The sequence below is a fragment of the Gouania willdenowi genome, chromosome 11 (assembly GCF_900634775.1).
Source record: "Gouania willdenowi chromosome 11, fGouWil2.1, whole genome shotgun sequence".
Taxonomy (NCBI): Eukaryota; Metazoa; Chordata; class Actinopteri; order Blenniiformes; family Gobiesocidae; genus Gouania; species Gouania willdenowi.
Window position 1 is genome coordinate 22,690,064 of NC_041054.1, and position 26,529 is coordinate 22,716,592.

The 26,529-nt window shown below is 38.9% G+C and overlaps 1 protein-coding gene across 1 annotated transcript; it reads left to right on the forward strand.

Moving 5' to 3' along the window:
* Positions 1–395: 395 nt before the first annotated feature.
* On the forward strand, positions 396–12,438 carry kdf1b (keratinocyte differentiation factor 1b). The gene is made up of 4 exons (XM_028461355.1): positions 396–583; positions 8,830–9,771; positions 9,855–9,941; positions 11,209–12,438. Exons 2-4 carry the CDS (start codon positions 8,850–8,852, stop codon positions 11,283–11,285), a joined length of 1,086 nt encoding a protein of 361 aa, XP_028317156.1. The 5' UTR covers positions 396–583; positions 8,830–8,849; the 3' UTR covers positions 11,286–12,438.
* The last annotated feature ends 14,091 nt before the right edge of the window (positions 12,439–26,529 follow it).

Below are 26,529 nucleotides of genomic sequence, written 5' to 3' on the forward strand. Positions count from 1 at the left end.
AATGTCACTAAATACTGTTTCATTCCACTTATTTACAAAGTTAGATTATTTAAAATGTGTTATTACTCATTAATTTCATCATTATGTCAAAGAGGGTACTTGGATTCATAAATAAAAGATACGGGGTACTTGAGCCAAAAATGTTCTAGAATAACATACTGTATTGTGTTAGAAAGAAATGGTAATTGACATTTACTTGCTAATTCTCTTTCAAACTGAATGGAAGTAGTATCTCCAGACATTAAGAGTGCAATTGGTCGTAGGTTTGATTTTTGTTTTTAAAGTTTAGTTTGTCACAGATCGAGAAGGACTATGTTGTAACCATAAATGTTCACATTTCTTTTATTTTCTTAATTGACACAGAACCGGAAGTGTATAGCCCTGTTTCCGCCACCTGATACGGTTTCTTTTCCACCTTTACAATCAGGTAAACGGAATAAGACGAAAAGTTGGCTGGAACTTACGTGTTAGAGCTGGATTCTGGACATCCACCTCCACAATGGAAACAAACATACATTTTTAGCCTGAAGAAGCGAAACCGACGTCATTTAAGGTCTTAGCTGGTGGATGCGTCGCGGAAACGGTGAGTATTGTTTGATGAGAAACTCAGTCCTCTAATGGAGGAAAGAGCTGCAATGACGAATCGCCGTAAGAGTTTAAAAATAATGTGTATCGTGTATTCATTAGGTCATTATGTTAATATTCTTCAAACAATAAACTTGTACTCGATAAGTACTTTGATATGGTGGAAATGGTACATTTTTGGACCGTGTCCCTTGTTACTGTCAGTCTAAAGGTGATCGGGCCAGTCTAATGTAAACAGTCCTAGCTCATACTGTCAAAACACAGGCTGTAGAACTTCATTCAAAAATGACACGATTTAACCTCAGAATAATTTTATGCTTCATTAATAACCCCAGCATAGCTTTTAATGTATGTTTTATATTTGAAATAGAAACATCCTTATATCGTCACTCATTTAAACCCTAACCTATTATGTTACAGATTATTTTTATTTTTTTTCTCTTATTTTATTTGAATACATCTGCCTATATCATTTAGTTCAGAGATCTGCAACTTCTATCAGAAGGGGCCAAAAAAAAAAAAAAAACAACGTGACTGTCTGATCCGAGGGCCACATTATCAACATTTATGTTAGCATTTAGAATAAAGGCCGATCTGAGTATTAATACTGGAAAGAACAAACGGTTTTGGTTTTTGTAGTACTTTTATGTGTTTTTTCTAGGTGTGTTTTTGAATTCATTTGGTCTATTTTCTTGTCAGTATGGCACATTTTTGTTGGCTTTTTGTGTGTTTTTGTTAGATTTTTTGTGTTATTGTTGTCTATTTTCCTGTCATTTTACGCAGTATTGTTGGAATTTTGTGTGTCTTTGAAGTCCTTTATTATTCTTGTCGTTTTTGTAGTAAGGTTTTGTGTTTAAGTGGTTGTTTGGTTTGACTTTGTTACCTTTTGTTGACATTTTGGTCTCATTTTCCAACTTCATGAATTACAGTTTTTTTGTTTTGGGGGCCACATAAAATTAGACCGAGGGCCGCATGTGGCCCCCAGGCCACCAGTTGCTTCTGTCTGATCTAGTTTATATTTTCCACACGTGACAATTTTTATCAACAATTTCTTTCTGTTAGTTTTTTTCCAAAACGTCAATCTGAAGAATATTAGTTATTGCATTTTTACAAGACATTTGCAGATGTTCACAGGTAAATACGCCCTTTAGTTCTAATAGTCACTGAGTCAGGTCCTTCTGCAAATGTAATAAGATAATTAAAAAATACTATGCATGACGAATACACTGAATTTCGTGACTTGAAAAGGGGAAATTCATCTCTAATTAGGTAATAGTCTTTGAATGTGTGCTCCCACAACCTAAATAAACCAGTTTGGGTACATTACCTGCCACATGTGAAACAAGTTTCACATTTGTTTTTGGGAATAAGTCCCTAAGTGTCTAAGGGAGTTTATAAACTGTTTTACTTTTGATTTGTTTCCATTTGTCTCAAGGGGATTTTTGAGAAAAAGAAAATACAGTAGACCAGAACATAGAACATATAATATTTATTTGAGAAGGAACAGAAGGAAATCAATGCTTATTTTAGTAGGGGGAGGTTTAGTGACTTTTGAAGTATTTGGCGTGGAAGTACCTTAGAACAATAGAATACATTTACTTCAAGACACAAGTAAGATCACACTTTGTGCTTTAAATACACACATTTCTTATTAGAGGCCCATAATTCTGCTTCTGTTACAGCTATAATGACAGATTTGGTGCCAAAGTGTACATTTTTGGGGTCAAGAAATCCCATAAAATAGGTTTCAAGTTTAAAAAAACAATAGTATTCACTTTTTCATGACAATTGGAGGTGTTTATTGAAAAAAGCATGTCAAAACTGTCCATTCACAACTTAATAATATATAATAACAACATAAAGTATTGGATGGAGAGCAGTGGTTCCCAAACTGTGGGGCGTGGTGTCATGGTTCTAGCCTTGATGAACCTTGAGCATGAAAAATAGAAAATGTTTTTTTATTTGCACTTTATTAATAAAGAGCTTCTGTGATTGCACATTGTATGTTATTTATACAAAATAGTATAAAAGAATAGAGAAGAGAAAGATATTAAAAATGTATAAAAGAATGAGAAAAGGTCACAATTTTTATTTTTTTTTATTTTTTACATTTTTTTGTGATGGGGGCTCTGAGTTTGTATTTGTTCAAAGGGGGGCACAGCAGAAAAAGTTTGGGAACCACTGGAACTGAGCAGTATTAAACGACCACTGTGTGGGGCGCTGCCGTCCTCCTGTCCCTGTACTCGTTTTCTGATATTATTTCTTTAACATCTGTGAGCAAGTAAACCTATAAATGACCCAGCAATGTGGTTTATGAGAACTTATATTAACCTGATTGTAACCTTAAATGTGGCAGCTCTGCTGAACTTCTCCACCTGTCATTGCGTGGAGGAACACAGTGAGTCTGGGAGAGTTTATCTCCCCACGGCATTGCTGTACACTAACATTTCTAGTGGTGGCACAGAATTTGGTCGCACCCTTATTTCCTTTTTTTTTTTTTTTTTTTTGTTGAGCCGTGGGGGGGGGTTGACTTTACTGGCGTACCGTAGTTTTGTATAATACATTTCCAGCGGTGGCACTGGTGTGACTAACTTTCTCAGTTGGTCGCACCAGCACAGAATTTGGTGGCACCCTTTTTTCGTTTCTTTTTTTGAGCGGGGGTGGGGCTGTACAGCATAGCCATGCATGCTAATGAATAGTTGACTCAACTGGCGTATCGTAGTTTTGTATAAAGTAAAGATTGACAATGACTCGAGATATATTTGCTAAATGTTTTAATGTTTTAGTGTCAATATTAATTTTTTTCTGCAACAAGCAGTGGCTGAAATAACAGGTAATTTATTTTATATAATTTTTAAAGAAGACGTAACAAAATAAATTTAAATAACAACAAAGCATAACAACAGGTTACATGTTTTCTGTTTTTTATTTTTTATTTTGCAGAAATGCTGTACTTGAATTTCCTTAACAGTAGCATAACCAACTTAGCATCTGCATTGCTTCACACCATGGAATTAAATTCAGAGGGTCCAGCTCTTATAGTGGGGTCTCTTAACCCTCTTCCCCTGGTCAGGGGTCTGCAACATTTACTCTACAAGGAACCATTTAACCTCATCTCACCTGGATTAAAGTCCTCCTGGAGCCGAAAAAATAACTTCTCAATGAAGACAATACAGTGAATTAAATTCTATACAATTAAAATCATATAGAATAATGTTTGATTTAATTTGACTTGATTTTTATTGATCATGTAAATGGAAACTTAAAAAATAGTTTAAAATAAAAAATAAATAAAACTTCTTACACATCTCAGTTTACATGAACACAATGTTATATAAAAAATATTTTTTTTAGTTAATGTATTTGAAAGGCTACAAAAAGTAACTTGACATGATGACACATGATCATGTGGTCAACACATGCTAATTGCTAATTTCTTGCTACACATAAAGCATGCATATTTAACCTGCACATTGGAGGTTAAATTAATCTGTTCCCACACAATTAAAATCTCTATTTTCTTCCAGAATAGTGTTTTTGTTGGTTTAATTATCTTACCAGGGATTTAAAACTTAAGGTTAGTCACAGGTGCAGGAAAGTTGATGGTCTGTAGACGTTGCAGGAGGTGAAGTAGGAAGGTGCTGAGTCATTGCACAACGTGATTTATTTTAGGTTAACAAATTGTTATATCTTGATTTTATTTGTCATTAATCATTAATAGCCTCTCTAAAAAAAAACAACTATTTATTTTAATAGTTTTTTAAAGCTATAGGGAGCCATTGCATAAGAGTGAAAGGGCCACATGAGGCTCCAGAGCCGCAGGTTGCAGGTCCCTGCCCTGGGAGAACCACAGCTGAACATAGTCCATCGTTCTGGTCCCTCCATGCTGATTCTGATGAGGTCCTCCTTTTTGGTGTGGAATCGTATATACACTCTCCGCTCGCCTCCCCACATGCCCTCCGTCACTATGCCCGGTGAGCTCATCACTCACTCCAAAATATGGAAACGACCAGTCCCTGCTTAACTTTACTGTGTCTGTGAAACTCCGCCCATTTCTGATGAAGCACTGCGGCGCTCCGTGAAAACATGAGCAGCTTCACCTGCTCAGAGTGTTTGAATGACATCTCATCAGAGCTACAGAAGATCCGTGGAGAAAAGTCAGACCATTGATGCCAGGGATTGTAGAGTCTTAAACATCGTAGACTAATGATAGCTTCTAATAATGTCAAATATTCTGGCCCCGAGTGGTGAAATAACTGATGCATCCTTGTGTCACACTGCGCTATTTTGCTGATCAGCTGAGTGGAATCTTCACACATCTCTTTCAAATGTGTGAAGACTGTGGTCTGATACGATCTTCATGGAAACAATCAACCATCATACCAATCCCAAAATCAAGATAGTCCAAAGAACTGCGACAATCCATCTAACTGTGCTTTTCATGCTGTTTTGAGAAGTAACAAAAGCAACGACTCCTAATACGACTATTTTAATACAAAATAAGTTATGAAGGACACTGTTTGACTGTACTCTAGAATATTATGAAATACTTGTGTGATGTTATTTGTACTGTGTGATTGTATAAATAAAAACAAGTGGAAATAAAATATATTTCTTGATATAGGCGATATTGTCATTTTGTATATTGCTAAAATAGAAAACTCGATATAGCTTGAATCTCAATATATTGCCCAGAATCCGTGTATCATTCATTCATTCGTTTTTCATTATTCAGCAAAAACATGAAAAACGAAAAAAAGACTCATTATTTGATATTTGTTTCCAAAACCAAAATTAAAAAATGGAAAGCACCTTGTTTTTCAAATTCAAGCTCTTTTGCTTCGGTACAGAAAACAAAAAACAGAAAATGAACACCTTTATTCATTTTCTCCATTACCGATTTGGCAACGTGACCCAGAGGTGTACTCTCATCTGATGGTAACGGCTATGCTAACGGAAGTTCGGCATGACAAGATCGCTGCTTCCAACTGTGCATCCGAAACGTGTCCTTTTCGCTTTAGCTGGTGTTGGGCAAAGAACCTCCTCACGGACATTTCAGAGGATTTAGAGACTCCTAAGTGTTGCAGAGCTAAAGATATCTCGAAATGTGTAACGCTTCACTTTCGGGTCACGTACTTTGGCAAATTGGTAATGGAGAAAACAAATAAAGGTGTTCGTTTTCCGTATTCTGTACCGAAGCAAAAGAGCTTGAATTTGAAAAACAAGGCCTTTTTCAGTTTTTTTCATTTTGGTTTTGGAAACAAAATCAAACAATGTGTTTTTTTTGTTTTTCATGTTTTTGTTACATAATGAAAAACGATTGAACGAATGATACACGGATTGCCCAGCCCTATCCGTAACAGTTTTCTTATCGTAGAAGATGTTAAGCTCTCCATCAGTGTTCAGTCATTGAAAAACCCACTTCCCATGCAAGACTTTTATTTGCTGAGTTTTGCTCTACTTTTCACAAGATGCAGCCACATATCTTAATTAAATTTTATTCCACCCGATCAGTTCTTATTGTTGATCTTAAACTTGTGTTGATCTTCAAATACAGGCTCCCCCTAGGGCTGTGTCCTTTATCCCATGCTTTATACAGACAGCTGCAGGAAAACAGCTTTCTTGTCAAATTTTCAGACAACGTTTTACTGTCTCTTCTTCAGTGCAACCAATCAAAACATGTCTGTGCCCTTCCTAAATTAGTAAAATTGTGATAGCTTCCTCAACCTAAATGTGTTAAAAAACCAAGGAAATGATCATTGGTTTTAGGAAATCCAGTGTCGTCTCCAAAACCAGCACTATCCATAATGAAGAGGTTCAAATTTCAGCACCGTTTGACTCAAACCTGATCATCAGTGAAAACACTGACAGCATTGTTAAGAAAGCAAACCAGAGAATCCACTTGCTGAGGAAACTCAACTCTTTTTGTGTCAACAGAAATATTTCATGTACCTTATTAAAGTTTGAATTAAAATCACTTAACTTATTCTCTTATATGCTGGTTTGGGTGTCTTTCTGTGACAGAGAAGAAGTGTTTGAATGACATTGTTAGAATAAAATGTGCTCCAAAATCACTGGCGTTGAGCTGAATGACCTCTGCTGCATAACAACATGACACAGAATCCAAGAGGACTTTCAACCCTACTTGGTCACTTACTTGGCAGTGAAATTGGATTCTATTTGTGCCTTCAGGACGGCGCTATTACGTAGCAAAACAAGTGGAAAACAAACCACTAAATAAATAATTTTGTACTTTATGTTATTAGGCTGTTAAATGCACAAAACACAGAATAAACCTGAGTATACAGTAATTCTGCATCGGCTCTGCTGTGCACGGATCGGCTATATTCGACTTCGGGTCGTGTTCTGATGGCTACAGGCCGGGTCGGGTTTAACTTTGTAGGTCCTATTAAAGCAAGGCTCTGAGGCACTGCAGCCGCAGTGCGCATGCCCGTGACACAGAAAGTTCCGTTTCCCTGTTTACACAGAGGTAGCATTTTCAAAAACTTCCACTCTGAAGCCTGTTTTTAAAAAGTTTCATTTTCAAGCACCAAAACGCCATTACCATGTGAACGGACCACCAAAACGCAACAAAACCTTTGCATTTTCACTAGAAAATGTTCTCGTGTAAACGGGGCCTTAACGCTCAAACATACTCGGGCGGACACCTGCAACGCGCAGTCCATGCAGACTCCTCATAGAGTTTGCGGGGCCAATTAAATGCAAAGCTCAGATTTTACTACCACATGGACCTCTCTGTGTAGTTGGTGTCAAACACAACACTGCTCGGCATTGTATCGCATTAAATGTATCGCCGACCTGCATTTCACCCGCTTGGTGAAACAGAGCAGGAGAGAGTCTGTCCACCCCGTTTGCCGGTCCACGTTTCACATCCTGTCCCGATGCCCGTGGGTTTCATGACTCCATGGAAATGCTTGGGTTTCCCACCGAACATGGACCAAAGCTTTCACTCATTCAGCAGTTTACCTGTTCTAAGCAGTCACACAACACCTCTATGGGACCGTCCCCATAGTCATCTGGGTTCAGTGGTAGATATAGTTGTGTCTCATTTGCGTAGCTCTGATAACCAACCTTAGAACTCTGTAGAATTTGTCCTTAAGAGTAGCGTTTATCACAGGATGTTTAAAAACGTGTTTCTTTAGACATACTATCTTTCTCTGTCCTTCAATCGATTCTTACGAAGCAAGCTATTTCACACTTTAAAGGGGACATATTATGGTTTTAAATCCTTCCTTTTTAGATATAAATCATACAGTTGTGGTCTATATAAAGCGGAACTGCACTGCTTGGGTCTGAATTCCTCATTATTATAGCTCCACAGACCCCTTTTCTACCCCTTTTCTGATGTGCTTCTAAGAGCAACTCGTTTTGGCGCGGTCTCTTTAAATGCAAATGAGACACTTCATACCCCGCCCCCTCTCCAGGTTCAACTCCACCCTGCTCGGCCATTTTTGTAGTTTGATAGAAGAGATATGGCTATGTAGCGGCGCAGAAAAAGTTTATTCACACGTTATTTACAAAAGGTCAACAACAGAAGACTTGTCCATCCAGCTTTACATGTTCGAGCCAGAGTCGAACCCAGCGGAGCGAGATGAAAATGAAGATGATGAACCTGCAGAACCCTAACAAGTGAGCTAACACAAGCATCAAGCTAATGCTAGCGCCAAGCTAACGTCACGAAATGCATTTTAATACAGTCTTTTCGGAGACAAAAACGGCAAAATGAAATGACTAATGAAAACTTTAGACTTAAATTAAATCACGTAGGCCATATCATCAAGGATCTAAAACGAGCACACAGCGCTAACATATGAAGACGGTGCAACTGCTAATGCTAACAAAACAATGACAGGGACGTCTTATCATCACACTTTTTAGCGTTATTTACAGCTTACCAAAGTGCTCTGTTCGTCGTCTTTAAAGATAGAAGGAATTGAACCCTCAATCAGACAAAGTCTTTCGGCAAATCCTTCTTTATACTGGCGGAGGTTGCAGAAGCAGTCATCCTTGAAGTTCTTCGCGCACACAAAAATGACCTTACCCACAGATGTGGGTACATTTCCGTGAAAAATAAAACTCAACCAGGCACTTCGAAAAGGTTCTGATGCTGGAGACGATAGCATGATATGTCCCCTTTAAACATGGAGCTGTTGGTTTTTTTTTATTTCAACAAGGTCCTTTTTTCTATATTAGTTTTGACTTCTTGTCTTTGGTTGTCCTTAGAATCTCGGAGCCATTGAGTCATGTCTGCTGGCAGCATAGGCAGCCTTGCACAAGGCTCGCAGTACAGCAGGAGCAGCAGCCAGGGGTCATCCTACAGTGAACGCTGCGTTGACCCGGTGGACGAGGCTTTTCCAACTCCACAGCCAAAGGGAAACCATAAAGCTCACCTGAAAGAAGCCAATGGGAAGCCATCAGAGACCATTGTCTTCATCCAAAGCTCTGCTGAGCAATCATCTGCAGCTCATACATGCAATCCCTGTTCCTCTCCAAGAAGCTGCAGGACTGTGATGTACACCGTCCTCACCTGCGGCCTGTATAGAGTCTGCCAGGGCTCCTATCTGGCTCCATGCCTGGTGCCAAAGGAAAGCTCCCCAGAAGAAGAAGAAGAAGAAAAAGAAGACAGGGTGAGCTTTAGAGCAGTAAACTCAGAAGACTCCAAAGTAGAAGGAAGCTCAGACTGGCTGGAGGACGTCCACATAGGTGGGAAAAAAGTGGACTTTGCAAGAGAATATGTAGATATCGAAGATGAATCTGCATCATATGTGCGTCACGCGGTTAATCCAAACAGACCTCGCCACACGTCTCTCCAAGATTCCATTGGTTTGGATGATTGGGAGGATGGTGAGGAAAATGTAGATAGTTTGATCACTAAGAAGCTGCTGGAGTTGTATTCTGAGTATCAAATCGAAGAGTTAGCCAGGTGCACTTCAGACTCTTTGTTTCTGAAGAAAAGTAAAGCAATCAACCAGCTCATCAACTCACTGGCAGCGGAGCATCAAATGGACGAACAGGAAGCCGAGTGTCGACTTGTGCGCGGCATCATCCGTATCAGCACTCGAAGAAGCATGAAGAGGCCGCACATCTCCAGAAGGGAGAGGACGCTGTCCGACAGCGGTAATGACACAATGAAGGAAAGTGATTCGTTTTCGTCCAGCAACAATAGTAAGTCCAGAAATCTGATGATACCTCTCCATAGATTTAAAAATGTACAATTTTAAACTTTGGTTATTTTCTGTTTCCTTAAGATGACTACAGATCTAACCCTAATATCCAAATATCCGAACTGACCTCTTCTGATAAGTGCGCCAGAGAGATGTGGAGGAGAGATGGAGGTAAGAACCTACTGATTCCCTCGCCTTCTAGAGCAGTGATTCTCAAACTCTTAAGTACCCCCTTTCTCATATTTCTGAATCCAAGTACCCCCTTTGTCGACTATAACATTTTGCTCAGGATACTATGGAAAAGCAACTATAGAGCATAATGATATAATTAATGAGTGATAACACACATTTGGAAGAATCTCATTTCATAAATAAAAGGAATTAAACGGTATTTAGTTCCTCCTGTATAGGTTTATTTCTCTAGTTTTATCATTGTTGGTCATCCTGCCTTGTGTGGGACAAAGACTGAACCTTCTATTTTTAGTTCATGCTTTAATCTAGATCATTTCCATCATCATTATTATGATTATCATTTTTACCTAAAAATAAACATGATAAGACCCATTATTGTAATCCTTTCATTTCTTAATTTTTCACTCTTAAGTGCCTCCTGTAGTGCCATCGCATACCCCTAGGGGTACACGTAGCCCCATTTGAGAAACACTGTTCTAGAGTAGTGGACCATTTGATGCCAGGCTTCAGAAAAAGAATGAAGATTATAAAATATATAAAATGTATTTTATTTCCAGCTGTTTTGTTAAAAACAACAAACTTCCGCTTTAATACGCAACACTCCTGCTTATAATTTTTGCGGGGCCTCTAAAGGCCTTGGTGCACGGAGCCCAACCATGTCCCACCATCACCACATTTCAGCTGACTCCAGGGTGGTAGCAGAGGTGCCCGGGGCCCACCTCCGAGCCCAAAGCACCCCCGGCCCTCCTTCCCCCATTTTACCCCCTGTTGTCACCAGACCACACTCAATGGTTACCGTGGCGACCATGTCAGAGCCAACAGGAGATTGGTCACCATTTAGGGAGAATGAAACAGCCATTGCTGTTCAAATTCACTCTCGTCCGATCCAAACAGTTTCACCAAAACCCACGGCCCTTCCCTCTGGGTGAACTCTGCAAACTTTATTTATCAATTTATCATGCGCATGTCCCATAGAATTAAACCAGGGAAATCGCACGTGCTATTTTACTTTGCACCCACAAATATACCCCTTTATAACAGTACAGAGTATGTACACCTCTTTGTACGTCCAGCCTTCAAACACATACTCATTAAACACACACGGACACCAGGAAACACCTTGGCCAATACGTCTATGAAAAGCGATATATAAATAAAGCTTGCTTACTAACCACACCTAATCCAACCTATTGAGCATTGTTCTTTTCAAAGTAACGTGTTGTTGATGTTGATGCGTTTCTTCCAGGTCACACTTCTAGCTCTCCTACAGCCTACACCAATTCCTCAGGCTTCCCTCCGCTTCGTACATCTGTGAGAACATGAGCAGCTCACTGGTTGTGATCATTTCTTATTGCTCACACGTGGAACATTGAAAGCGGACACCAGTTAAAGACTTGTTATGGCCATGTGCAAATAATTGAAGGACTGGAGTAATCTCAGGGCATTTAGTGCAGATATTTATGGTTAGGATTGTTCATTTGGGAGCTCGCTTCACAGGTAGCAGAAATATGCTTCTAACTGTAGGGATTTTTAGTTTGGCTTTCATTCTTCTTTTTTTTTTTGGCAAACCTTTGCATAAATGTACATATGTTTTTGCACATTACACCTGTGACATCACTGGTTGAATTTGCCAAAAGTTATGATTAAATGTCACTTTTCCTGTTAATTTAATGATTATGTATCACATAAATGGATTGTATCGTGTGTTTTTTTTAACTATCTCTTTAAATATAATGTGATTAAAAATTATCCCTTTTTTGTATTAGCCTTCTGAGGTAGCATGATAAACAATAAGCAGATTAATTATTGTAACTGATTTGAGATGTACTGTTGGCATGAAGAGCTATGCTAGTTTTGTCTCAAATTTAAAAATCAGTTGGTTTTTTTTTCACTTTGTGCCAATAAACTGGTTTTAAATCAACTAAAAAACACAAATCTGTGCATAACTAATAAGGTACCACTTAAATGAGTGTGGTTCGGTTTAAACTACCAAACTTTTGTTTTTATGCTACTTTTGCTTTTGCATTGCATGTATTTTAGTTACACACACCAAAAGTGCACATTCTTCATCCATGAAAACTCAAATTGAAAAGGGAAACCATTGGTTTAACCTGACTTTCTTCACTTGAAGATAAATTCAGATTAAAATAAAAATTTCTGGTATCCAAAAAGTCTCGTACCTATTTAACTCTTTTAAATATGCATTTTTTTTTTTTGCAATTTTCTGGATACATCAGAATAGAAATTGCTGATTTATGTGTGTTGGTTTCAAATGTGACTTATTGGTTGTGTATAATATTCAACTTAACATAAGTTTTTAGTTAAAAATCTGCCCCACCTGAAAATGAAAATGATTAGTCATCACGTTAAACATCACACTGATCCATTGTTTTGTTCATACTGCCTCAGCATTAACACATTACCCAAATGTTTTAAGTTAGGTTCCTTTAAATAAATAAAAAATACTCTGTAAACTCCAGCTAATTTGAAATGAAATTGACCTTTAGCATTCTAAATTCTTTTTACTCAACTGTAAGCAGTTTTATTGTTTGTCAGTGTTTTAATGTTTTGCAGCTACGTTTTCTGCAGCCAACATGTTTCTTCCCAGGCCATGATGAAGATAAATATCTGCAGACTTTTGTCAGTCTGACTGCTCATGTGGCATTTTATTCAATGGCATTTAACATCAATTAGATTAGATCCATCATGGGGCAATTATTAGCCAATTCTGTCATCATTTTACAATGGATGAAATGGGAGAATGAGTGGTACATTAAATATACAAATTTTTTGTTTGGTTTTTTACTTATATCATTGTGCCTATTATTATGACCATCATTTTAAACAATGGTCACAATTTTATGTCAGGAAGGCAGAAACTAGCAAAATGAACACATTATTGATAACTTAAAAAGTACAAATACTTCAAGATTTACACATGCTGTAGCCCATGGCCTTTGGTGACAGAGTGTAACATGGCATCTTTTTCTGTACATTTATTTCCCTTCAGGGTTGACATGACCTGTGGTGGGAATTGAGCGTATGTTGATCCTTTCGGTCACATTCTAAGATAAAAGGCTACATTCACTGTTGCTTCACATTTGCATCATGTTTTAGGTTAAGATGCAGGGCTGCTGGGAGTAAATTTGAACAGGGGCTGCTGTGAAAAAATTGGTAGTTTTTTTTTTTTTTACATAAAACTTATGAGCCTATTTAAAATGCATTTTAAAAATAAATAAATGGATTGAGATTCGCTACTTTATTATTGTCATATACACTTCAGTGCACATAGCCAGGGTCTGTAATCATCAATTCTCAGATGAATATATGTGCTGCTAGTTAAACTTCACAATAACGCTATAACAATGCAATAGATTTGCTCAGCTGACATGAACCTGAGTCACCATCTATGTTTACTCAGGTTCTGGGCGTTCTGGGCAGTAACCCGGATACGCGGCCATGTCGGCGGCAATCTGAGACGAACACACACACACAGTATTATAATGTATAAGATTGTCTATGGTCTATGCTGGCATTTTTTCTGTAATTGTCTCTATAAAGGGACAAAGAAGAAGAAAAAAAATAAATATTAATCAGCAGTGCACAAAGTATAATTAATGTCCAATAGTTCATGTTGGATAATAAAAAGGCTGCATTTTTTTTAAAAAGCTCCCTCTCGCCACTAGGGGGTGCTGCAGCACCCCACCAGCCCCACTTCCCGCGGCCTTGCATTAAAAATGGGGTAACGGCTCAATCAGAATCCTTGAAATGACAACCAAACCCTTTGTTGTGTAATGTATTAATGTTCGGATTTGGTCATTATTAGTGAAGATGCAGGAGGCATCCTCACGTCGTTTTTAATTCCGTCTGCGTTATCTCCTCCTACACCTTTTGTACGATTTTGACAAATAAGCTATCAAAAAATGCGGAAACTTCCCAAAATTTGTGCTTCTACTTTCATAATTTGTAACTTTTAAATTTTTTGACTTATTAAATTTTTTTCTTTCCCATTTATTTATATTGGAAATTTCAGCTTTTTCAACTTTCAAGCCCTCCGTCCCCAGCCATTCTTCAACTGATTTTGACCATTCAACCTTTAACATGTTCAGCTACTACCTCCAACCCATTTCAACCTTTTCAACCCATTAAAACCTTTTCAACCTTATTGCTAATCTTCAGCTAATGCTAGGTTAGTGTTATTGCTAGGTGGATGCTAATGCTAGAATAATGCTAATGCTATTGTAACCCAGGGTTATTTTACTGTTAGAATTATTATTTTTATTTTATTATATTTTACAGTGAAAGTGACGTTTGACAGTTATGTAAGGAAAAGTTTTTTCCCATGCACCGTGAATGCACCGCAGGTCTGCACACGGCATTCTGCGTTAGAGAGAAACAGAACTTTCTATCATTTTCTCCGCCAGTCAGTGAGGAAAAGCGGCTCTGGAAACAACAGTTTTGAGCGCTGGAAGTATTTCCTGTAAGCTGGAAATGAATGTTGTCGAGTCCTGTGATGCTTTGAGCCCAAAAAAAAAAGCCAAGTATTTTCAAAGAATAACCTGGTGAGTGTTGCTGGATGTGTATGCATGTAGCAGTTCAGTTGTTATGAGGGAACAAATAATGTGAATTCATGTGAACTTTGAAACTATAAACCAGTCAGGATATGCTATTTTCTGACCAATATGATTTTTATAAGCTATTAATAAGATTTTACCTCTGTTAGCTGAGTTAAGCTAGCGCACTATAAGTGGGTCTAGCTAACACATGCAGGTGTGGGTGATGCTGTGGGCCGGTATGAGTGTAATATACATTTATTTCTTTTTGTTGGTCATTTATTACGCTGTTATTTAGTTTTTATTTGAATTTATTGATTAATGGTCAATAAATAAGATCATTTAGAAAGACAACACGGTTGATATAGATAGATGGTTAATTCTTTTTTTTGAAAATTGCAAATGTGACGCAGATTTATTTTAGTTGATTATATATTTAGTTTTTTTGCATATTGAGTAATAGTTCTGCATGGGTTTTGTGCAGGCTGTTTTTATTTATTTATTTATTTATTTTTTTATTGCATTGGTTCAATCATCCAAAGATTGAGCTGTGCAACCCACAGACTGGATGCTATGGAATGCCAAGGTGATGCTGCTACCTGAGAGGTCTGCAAAGGACGTTCCGGATCTGATGACCACCTGTTTTCCAGGAGGATGGTATGACAAACAAAGGATTTTACTTTTTCGTTGGAGGATTTGCTAATTTTTAAAAATTATTTCACCTGAGATCTCAGATGTTCTTTTGTTACTTTTCCGCTTGGGTCAGGCCTGATACCATATATATATATATATATATATATATATATATATATATATATAACCTGATGCATCAGAACTATAAAAAACTATTAAATTTCTAAAAGATTGCACTGATTTATTGGGACGAATATTTGGGTCTTCATTCAATGACATGTTCTAGAGAAAGATTTGATGTGTTTAAGTCTTAAAATACACTTTATCCTTTTCCCCCACTAAAGTATTTGTCAGTGTCCTCTTATTGTGGTTGGAAGTTTATTTTCACTTTATGCAGAGTTACCATCGCCAATCTCCTTTACAAATCTAAGCTAATTGAACCCTATCTTGTGTAGATTGTCACCATTTAGTACTGTAATCAGGGAGAAAGGGTGACACTATGCTAATGCCGTGTAATGCAAGCTCTTTGTTAATGCTGGCACAAAGCTAATGCTAGCTAATGTTAATGAATGCTAATGCTAGCTAATGCTAATGCATCCTGACTTGCATTTTCTTCAGGAAATGCAAATATTCTAGTTTTAAATGCTGTCATGAATTTTGATAATGTGACCCTCAGATCAGACAATCACATTTTTGTGATAAAAGCTGTCCATCATTGATATAGTGATCATGAAAATATTGCAACTTGAATGATGTACTTACTGAAGCAAATGCAATGCTGAACTGATTGAAATGAAAGCCAAAACATTGGGGTTTTTCAACCATTTGCAAAGGGAAGTACATTGTGTCATGCAATTTAAGCTCAAATGTTCTGTAATCCTTCATTATTGTAAAAGCAATATAATAAACAAAGGAATATGTTCAATTCCTGTGGTTTACTATCGGTTACATAAAGTTTGACCCAATGTTTATCACCCCTTCCCCTAACAGACTCAAATTTGGGCTTTTCTGTTTGGAAGTCAATGCATAATGGCAGAGAAAACAGACATACAAGTAGCCTCTGTCTCTGGTCAGACATAATAGAGCCAGCCAGAGTTGTTTTTTTGTATGATCTCTTGACAAGTAAATGAATAATGCAGTCATTGTGCATAAACACATGGAAAATTGTACCCATGAACACACATTTAATGATATGATTAACATATGTGGACATCATGTCATTGCCCGATCTTGTTAGATCTCGGAAGCTAAGCAGGTCTGGGCCTGGTTAGTAGTTGGATAGGAGACCACTGAGAATTCCAGGTGCCACAGTGGGGTGGAAGTCACCCCAGTGGTAACTGTCATTGTGTCCTTGAGTGTCCAAAAAAAAAATATATAAAATTGATGCATTATTATTAATTTAATAATTGCCGTAACAACTGCTAAAGGGATATTGAAGATAGTGGAACAAAGCAAAGTATTGTAGGGAAACCAACTAAAGCAGGGAAACAACCAGAAATAATATCTGAAAAGCAAAGTCAGCGAAGAGGAAGCATTGGCCAGAGCTACAACAAAACCCTGCAAGGTGAGCAACAGTAAGACCTCAAACAATAATTAATACTCTAATGTTTCATGAAAAATGACTTATCCAATGTTTGGAATCTTTAAACCTGACGGTCTCTTTCTATAATGGTAGTTGGCTTCATCGAGTGCAGTAATTCTCAACCTGCCTGAAGCCCATCATCAATCAAAAAATTGAGCAGTTTAAGCGATAAATATATATATCATATCACTTGTTATGGCGAAATTATTAGTTATGCTTAATAATATATTTACTCATATATTTTAATCCTTAAGCCTTGGGTTGTAACTTTCCATTGTGTCAACTTTGCTTCTTGCTCTGGGTCAGACCGCCTTGTCCAAAGCACATGATATGTTCCCCAAAACAACCTCAAGGCCAGATGCGTAGGCACTCTGTGCACGCACTCACATGGCTACGCACACTGACATAGTCACACATACACACCCCATACACATCCATTCACACACACAAACACATAAACGCACACACCTCCGTCTCCATGACAATCAGCAGATACCGAGGAACAGGCTGTTTGACCCAAGAAGAAAATGTCTTTTCCTTCTCTCTCCCCTCACCTCCTCCACTCTGTCCTTATCTCCCGGGGGGGAGGAGGGAGGGGGGACTGAGCAGGGATATACGTGATGTGTCAGAATTGTGTCTCTCTCGATCATCGGACATATATATATTCGCTCTGCGTTGATAGAAAGGCAAACCAGTCGAGCACTGTATTGATTTTCATCATTCTGGAGATTCTCCTCTCCTTCAGCTGTTCTGTGCTTTGATGCAGTTAAAGGACTGCCATGAGAAAGGCTCAAATGGTTGAAGTTCTTTGCTTTTTAATACTATAAGTTCCCTCTATTTTTCTTCGGGCTCGGATATTTTTGTTTAGGCATCAAATACGGCTGGTCATTATTTACTTTGGTTTTGTTCAGGCACCCACGGACAGCCCGTGAGGTCCTGACCATAGGATAGACAGGCAACCAAAGTTTCCAAAACACCCCGCTGCCATGTAACGAGTTCACCTCTGTACCGATATAAAAATAGATTAAAACCCCAATCCAAACCTAAACTGTAGTGAAGACTACAGGGAGTAAAACACTGATATTGGGAATCAAACAGATGAACAACCCAATAAACAAATAATATATGCATACGCATATACAATCTTGGTATGATGTGAACTCAGATCATGTTTCGGTGAGTTTTACTTCTTTTTTTTTTATCTTTGTTTTTATTTTGTTTAAACGTGTGAATGGAATCAGATTTCTCCCTTTGGTTGTTTGGCTTTAATGCTTTAATTTTGGACGAGAGTCGGCTGCTGTGTTTTCTGCCAAACACACACACGGGGAGGCACTCAAACACACACGGACAGAGAGAGAGCCACACCCACACACCCACACGCACAGAGAGAGAAAGGGAAGCACACTCACACAAGCACACGAGAGAGAGAGACACACACACACACTCAAAGGAGAGAGAGAGGTAGCGCCCCTCATTGGCCAGTTTAGTGAAAGGTCACATGTGACACAACATTGTGATTTCTCACCTTTCCCCCTGCCTACAGAATAGTGTCCACTCTAAAATGAATATGAACAATACACACTCAAACACACACACAGATGAATACAGTATTTCATTTTATTTTATTTTAATATTACTGTTATCATTATCATTTTTTATTATTTTATTGTTAGTTTCTGTTGGCTTTGCGGTTGTCCCTGAAGAAACGACATCTTCAATGAAAGCTCTAAATGAATGAAATCACCTTCAACTCTTATGCTAATGAAATGTCAACATCATTCAAAGGATCAAGCTCCAGAAGGAAATCGACTATCAAAGGACTCGACTCTCCCATTCAGCAAAGCAATGCTGAAATAACTCGCTCAGTCCCAAGTCAACTCTTCATCGTCTATGGAATGGGCCACATGCCAATGCTGGGATTACCATATCCTGCCCCATCATCAAAGACTGAGAACCTGTGGGCGTCGGAGTTGGTTGGACACTCCCCCACCAATGAGTTGCGAGTTAAACGCCACGATTACTGCCTGAATGATGGGCAGCAACTGCAGACTGATCACACGTCTGCTGGAACAGCTTCACCAAAAAAAAAAAAAAAAAAGAAAAAAAAAAAAGACTGTTTCAAAAGCCAAGAGGATACCAAGCCATAAGAAGTCCACCACAGCCTTTGGTGGTAGTGCTAAATCACTTTAGCCTTGAACTTTGGCATGGAGGGGGACAACTAGTAAATAGCCAACAAGCTTCTCCTTCGATAGGACAATACTAACCCCTCTATCTTCTGACTGTACGCTAGATTATTTTTGTTTTCATTTATTCTCTCACACGCTTTGAGATACACGCTTTGAGAAGGTGTGCTCTAAGCAGACAGACCAGACATACAGTCACACACCCACATTCATAACTATGAGCTGAAACACAGGACCACCAGAACTTCACACAGAACCCTTCTGTTTTCCACATGAGACCATGTGTGCCCATCATTTATCTTTGCTTTTATTCATTATCTTGCTCATTTATTTACACTGCTTTTGCCTTTATGAGAAAAGAACAAACAAAAGGGAAGAAAATAGTGTTACTGATAGGTTTGTTTTTGTTTGCTTTTCTTTCATTTTATTTTCTTGTTGAGGGGAGGCCCCCCACAATGCAAGATATGGTTACATCCGTTGAAGAAAGAACCTTCTGTTGCCTCAGCTTTTGGAGCTGAAGTTTTAATTTTTTTATTCTTTTACTGGCCATGATTTTTTTTGAGCTCACACGTTTTTTTTCTCCTTTGTTATTTCTGAACGATTCTTCTTTTACTCTTTTGTTTTTACTCAATTTCAGGAAAATTGAGACAGAGATTGAGGACTGCAGCCTCAACCAAGTTTACATTTTGACATTTTTGACCGATACCCTCGTAAACAATCTGTACCTTACCCTTTTTGAAGCTGCTTGCGACAGACAGCCTAGTTCAACATTCATCGTTTTCATTATGCGCGCCTCCCCCTTACCGCGTCGGACTGTCTTGCCGGCCCAAAGCCACTGGACAGCAGGGGGGGTACCAAATTTTTCCTGAGAAAACTGTCCCATTAGTTGCTATGAGTACATAGGCAATTACTTTTCAAACAAGAAGTCCTGGTTTAATGTGCAGCTTGGTAACCGAATACCATTCTGAACCAATCTCTACGTTCCCTTAGAGTGAGGGTTATTAGAGGTTGCGTGCTCCGTTCAATGTTGAATAATCTTAGAGGTGCCCAATAAAGTCCTGACAGTTGTGCGAAATTTTCCCTCGGTATGGTACCAAGGTTGAGTTATTCTCCCAAGCTCTTATTTTTCAAGAGTGGCGGTTGAGCCCTGCCGATTCAGAGATTTTTTTTACATTTCTGGAGACGGACGGCGGGTGAGTTTCCCCCGGTTGGGTACTGGGGTTGAGTTTCTTAAGTGCACGGCCGTGCCAATTCCTGCTTGATCAGCAGATGAGCAGACTGTCAGTACCACGGGCGATAATCTAAGACTCCGCCAGGGCGGAAGTAAAAAGGAGCGTACCTCATAGTAATCAGATGATACCAGTGAAAAACAATTAATTAACACTAAAAGGTTGCCAAGCATGGGGGGGCAATAAGAGCTCATTGACCCCGAGAGAGGAGGTGGACTGGCTATCGCCGCTGGTGGGTTAGATGAGGCCTATATTCTACTTAGACACTATGCAGCAAAACCTTGTGAATGCATGGACGTGAAAATTGAGGCATGAACGTGTGCGGTGCATGAATGGCTGAATGATGACACGTTACGTATGCCTGAGAGAACCGCGTTGTGAGTGCGAATGTGCCGTGGACTTGTCATTGAGTGATTGACCGATGAATGGCTGTCCTCTGTTTCACCTTCCTTTCCTCCTGGGTTTTGATGCACTAGATCTTCTCCCTGTTTTTGCCAATTATGTAGTGGGGTGTTCAGATCTCACTGCTGCTCGTTAAAAGAACTATGGTTTTAGGCCTTGGGCCTTCTAAAAAGTTTACCAGGTTTTAAAGGTTATTTTTCTGGGTGTTTAAAAACACCAAACGACATTTTTAATATATAATACCACTTTCAGTGGAATGACTGGCTTTGACCTTGACTGACCTTACTGTTCATGTTCAGTGTCCATGTTTTTGTTGTTGTATGTGTATACTCGTTGTTGTGTGCACTTGTCTATGTCTTCGTCTTAGTTGTTGTTATTGTGTTGTTTTTTTTTCAATATACAGGTCGCTGGCTGTATAATCAAAGGAGACGAATCAAATCAAACTAAAGAAAAGGGATATTTTAAATTATTCATTTAGGTCTTAATGTTTTCCTCTCTTTCTGTTTCTGAGTGTTTCCTAACAGACAATGCCACCGCCTTTTCGACTCCGATCCTACCTCCTCCAGCCGTCATGCCTGGTCACTGCTCTTATGATGAAGGATGAGAATTAAAGGGAAGTATTGTCCATAACTATAACTGGGAAGCAAAGGGGAAATAGATTGAAATAGACACGTGACAATATGACATATTGTGGATGTTCTAACATAATATCTATTCCAGAGACTACAGAGACTTCCAATCCAACTGAGAAAGTGGGGACAGATCTTCAAATTTCCAAAGGGAGCGTACAGTTGACCCTGGCTTTGACCTTTATGGCTGAGGAGGAGGAGGTCGAGGAGGCTGGAGGGCACAAAAACAGGCGGACACAAGAGAGAGGAAAACGGAGACACATCCAAAATGATCAGATAAGTGATTTTCCAATGATATTTATTATATGGTTTTAAGAATCCAAATGCATTCTTATGTAAAAAAAAAAAAAAAAAAAAGGGGAAGGGAGGGGCCAACGTCCCTCTGATTTTTGATTTATGTTTTATCATAGGAAAATATACCTCAAAACCCTCCAACCATTTTCTTCTTGTTCCACCAGCACTTAGCGTGCAAGACCATAAAACACCTTCACTGGGTTTAGACACTTTTAAGAGTAAAATTAAGTGTTCTCAACATTGGGTTGGTGGCCCAATCTGGGTCGCCTGAGATTTAAAAATGGTCCTCCTGAAATTCTTGATAATTGATTGATATAAGAGATAGTTTAAAGTTAAGTAACTTCCAAGCATTTAAGGAAGCTCTCCAAACCGTGCTGGGGCTCGTCACTCCTACGAATGGGAGCAAAAGACAATATGATTGTTCGACTCAACTTAACTTTAATCCTGTCTAACCTTAAAGGGCCAATAATCTTGCTTAACTCTGGTTCAGACACAGAATAGGAGACACTTTTGCCACCAAATGACCTTCAAAATTAAGTAAATTACATCTCAAATAATAATTATGAGGGAAAATAATGAAATAAATGAACTGACAAATTCAGCTCTATAAAAGAATTAGGCTATGTAATTAGGTGTGGAGTGTTAACATTATTCAGAATAAATAAAGGATAGAATAAGATTTCTCCTTCACAAATAAGAGATAGCAAAGAAAAAATAAAACAAACAATTTAAATAAATAAATAACATTATTTATTTATTTGGTTAAACTTATTTAGCTTTCTCACATCTCCATGTCTCCCAATTGTATGTATTTATCTTGAGAAGACATGTAGCCACACCACACTCCTCCGTCCGACTTGCATGTCCTTCTCCGTCCGACTTGCACTTGTAAACAGTGGTTCTCAAATTGTTGCTTCTCACCAGGTATCAGCGTACCACTGGTAGTAGACGTACCACAGTTTGAGAATCACTGCAACTCCAGCTATGCTTCTCCTTGCTCCAGGAAAAGAGAATCGAATTAATACTTCCTGCTTTTCTTTCAGCCTCATATTTTCCCACTCACGTGTGAATGAGCTACAGAAAACATTGAGCTAGGCATGGCTAAAAGCTCACTAACCCACACTTAACCATTGTGTGATTGTGCAGCAGCACCTTTCAGGATCTGAAAAGCTCTCAGATCCTGACCTCTGACCTGTCTCTGCCTTCCTGGAAGCTATAACTGAGCACCAGAGCCACACTAACTATTCATTTAGTTAGTTAACTAACCCTAACACCCCTACTCTTTAAAATTTTATTTTATTTTATTTTTATTTAATTTTATTTTAAAATTTAATTTAATTTTATTTTATTTTTATTAAATTTTATTTTATTTTATTTTATTTTATTTTATTTTATTTTATTTTGTTTTGTTTTCCCCCCCCCCTCTTTTCTTCTGTTCAGGTACCAACCGATCCCAAGAGAGGTTGCCAGGTGTGTGGAGACTACCCTTCCTCAGACAACAACCGATCATCTACAACGCCGATCTAGAAATGAACGACCGAAGGTGGACCGACACTTTCCGAATTCAACTGACGACCCACACGGCAGTGAAGGTCGCGGAGCGAGCCACGTGGATTCACGCATCACACTGCAGGAAGGTGCCAACACCAGCCGACCCTGATCTTGAGGCGACTGGTCCAACGGAGGAAGTACCAACATCACCACTGATCGAGGAACCGCTGTAAGGAGCGTTTCCTCTTTTCTGGATCAGGAGCAGTGTTTTGATGAGCTTTCATTTGCTTTGAAAGTTGCAAACGAAAGGGCAAAGGAAAAAGACCCCGGGGGGTTACAAGCTAACCTTTCTAACGGGGCATATGGTCTGTTGAAACCTTTGAAATCCAACCTTGAGGACATCGTGGGAATAAAGAGATTACAAGCCTTTTCTCGCTGTGATTGAAGAGGTCACAAGCCCCTCTGTTTATGCCCCAGGAGCAGGCTGAAATCATGCCACCATTCTGTCGTTTCATGTCACTCGTGTTCTGGCCATCGATTGGCACGATGGTCCTGTCCGCAATTCCAGTACTCCTCTGGCTCCTGGCCTCCAAGGGGGCAATCGAGGACACTGGACTTGAACCAATGAATGCAATTGTTGTTCCTAATGTGAATGCTTCTTTTTACAGGGTGACTAATGCAAGCAGAAATAAACGTTGGATAAACGACATCGTCCTGCACGACACTTTAGCTGCGACCAATGTTACTCATCCGTTTTTCACGAACACCTGGTACCGATACGCGCACTATCAAGCTAAAAGTAGAGGCCTATCCAACTGTTATGTTTGTTCTTACATGCCTGTGTCATCAACACATCCCCGCTTAACCGCGATACCAATGGATGCTTCTGACTCCTTTTGTTATTTGTCTTACTCTAACTTCGGCATGGGGGACCCCAACCGTTGTTCTAAACAGCTAGTAAAAAACTGACTACACTACGCGATGACACATCTTCCGCTTTATATGTAGATTACACGCGATCCACACTTTTTCCCTTCTGTTTCGCCAGAAACGGAACTCGCAAACTAGGCCAGATTCCCGGTCAAAATTGCAATTATACCCTGGGTCCTGAATGCGACACCGCACATAATTCGCACACATGTGCCCACGTTCATACACCCGGGACTAATGGCACGTTTAATTTAGCAAACGGTTTTGACTATGCTCAACTATTCCCCTTTTGTCACGACGTAAATGCGAATCCCACACTCCTTTGGACTTTAATCCACACGACGATCTGGGGTACGGCTGCGCGTCGAAACCTTAGAATACAGGTTTAAGTCCTTTGTTAACGCGTCATTTTTGGCCCTTACTGGCCTCTCGGGGGGAAATCACGAATATACGCTTAATGGTCCCACAAAATAGAATGGTCCTAGACCTACAGACCGTGGCCAAAGGAGGCGTTTGTGCAATGGTAGGTGCATCTTGCTACGCGACGCCATGATATTTGAACAAAGACCGCCACGTCCTATAACCCTTCCGCCGCCGGAAGTCCAGCCTGAAGTGTTTATGATGAGTGTTTTTGATCTCTCAGATGATGACTGCTTACTGATGACACCTACATATGTTTTTGTTGCTGTGCTGTGCTGACATTTATACCATGTGTGTTTTTGCTACTAGTGATATATATATATATATTCCATATTCATTAATTACCAATGATTTTAGTTGCTAAGGATATTTGATTTTATTGTGCAGATGGTCTTGTCTAAAGTAATATTCATTATGTGTTCATGGGGTTCTTTGCCTTCTCCTCCCTTTTCTTGCTCCGACTTTGGGGGATGCCTGTGTCCCCTGGAAAAAAAATAATGCTTACATCCATAGTGTTATAACGATGTCAATATCATTTATCCTACGGACCATGAGATTGCGCTAGAATTACACTAATTTTTATTAATATTTTATGTGTTTTGGGCTGTACTTTGCTAAAGTTAAACAACTTACTAACTAATTTTGCTTTTTTTTGTGTTGGACTTTGTCCAAAAAGAGTGGATTGTTATGGCGAAATTATTAGTTATGCTTAATAATATATTTACTCATATATTTTAATCCTTAAGCCTTGGGTTGTAACTTTCCATTGTGTCAACTTTGCTTCTTGCTCTTGGTTCAGACCGCCTTGTCCAAAGCACGATATGTTCCCCAAAACAACCTCAAGGCCAGATGCGTAGGCACTCTCTGTGAACGCACTCACATGGCTACGCACACTGACATAGTCACACATACACACCCATACACATCCATTCACACACACAAACACATAAACGCACACACCTCCGTCTCCATGACAATCAGCAGATACCGGGGAAAAGGCTGTTTGACCCAAGAAGAAAATGTCTTTTCCTTCTCTCTCCCTTCACGTCCTCCACTCTGTCCTTATCTCCCGGGGGGGAGGAGGGAGTGGGGACTGAGCAGGGATATACGTGATGTGTCAGAATTGTGTCTCTCTCGATCATCGGACGTCCGCCCGGATGGTCACTAATTTTTGTTCCACTTTGTTCCATCTTTGTACTTTTTTACTTAGTTTTATAATAAACCTTTTTTATAAAATCATCAATGCTTCGCCTGGACTCCATCACTCAACCAGAGCAATAAATCATGTCTCCAAATGAGGTCAACCGCAAATTCTGCCGTAACACACTGAAACACATTTTTTATTTAAGATTACCAAGAAATTTAAAATGTCTAGAGAGGGAAGGCCCTTTTTCACTAATCAGTTATATATCATGTGTATCGTTAAAAACCAAGACATTTTCATCATCAAGCAACATAACAAATGAGTAAGTCAGGCTTTGTCGTGCGTTCATGAACTTTTGAAGTTTAACTGTTGACGAACTGATAATGAAAGTTGAATGATGAAAACTTGTTGTGTAATTGCCATACATTAAGCAACAGTTTTTCCTTTTAATGGATGAAACCCAAAGAAAAAAAGGTTACAAAATGTTCTTTTCTACCAATTTCCTTTGTCAGTATTACAAATAAAGCTTGCTTTCAAATTCACAACTAAAACTTGCTTAGAAGAAAAGTATTTACTACTGCCCTCTAGTGTTAGAAGTATGATATGATAGGAAAGCAAAAATAAAAATCATCCTTTTGTATTCTTTAATTATTTGTAAAGGAACCATCCATCCATCCATCCATCCATTTTTCAGACCTGCTTATTCCTGTTTTTCAGGGCCTTGGGGGTTTGCCGGTACCTATCTCCAGCTCACACTGGGTGCGAGGCGGGGGTACACCCCAGTCCATAGCAGGGCAACACACAGACAGATGTCAAATAAAAAACACAAATGTTTCCATTTGCTATATTGTACCAGAGTTAGCTTAAAGCTGATTTACAAGGCACAGAACAATCTGTTATTGAATATATTATTATGGATGAAGACGAACAAATTGACACAAAGGGGGAGGAACCAAACCATTTCAAATCCTAGATATAAGACACAAATTCTCAAAATTAAGCAGATGATGCTTCTGTAGAATCCTGCAGTGATAATATTGTACACATTTTTTTATCTATAGTTTTTATTAAAGTTTT

What these genes read in the sequence shown, in the direction of transcription:
- kdf1b (XM_028461355.1), top strand. Translation starts at nt 8,850, where the DNA reads ATGTCTGCTGGCAGCATAGGCAGCCTTGCACAAGGCTCGCAGTACAGC. An exon ending in GTTTTCGTCCAGCAACAATA is followed by an intron (nt 9,772 to 9,854) that starts GTAAGTCCAGAA and finishes TGTTTCCTTAAG; the next exon opens with ATGACTACAGATCTAACCCT. An exon ending in GATGTGGAGGAGAGATGGAG is followed by an intron (nt 9,942 to 11,208) that starts GTAAGAACCTAC and finishes CGTTTCTTCCAG; the next exon opens with GTCACACTTCTAGCTCTCCT.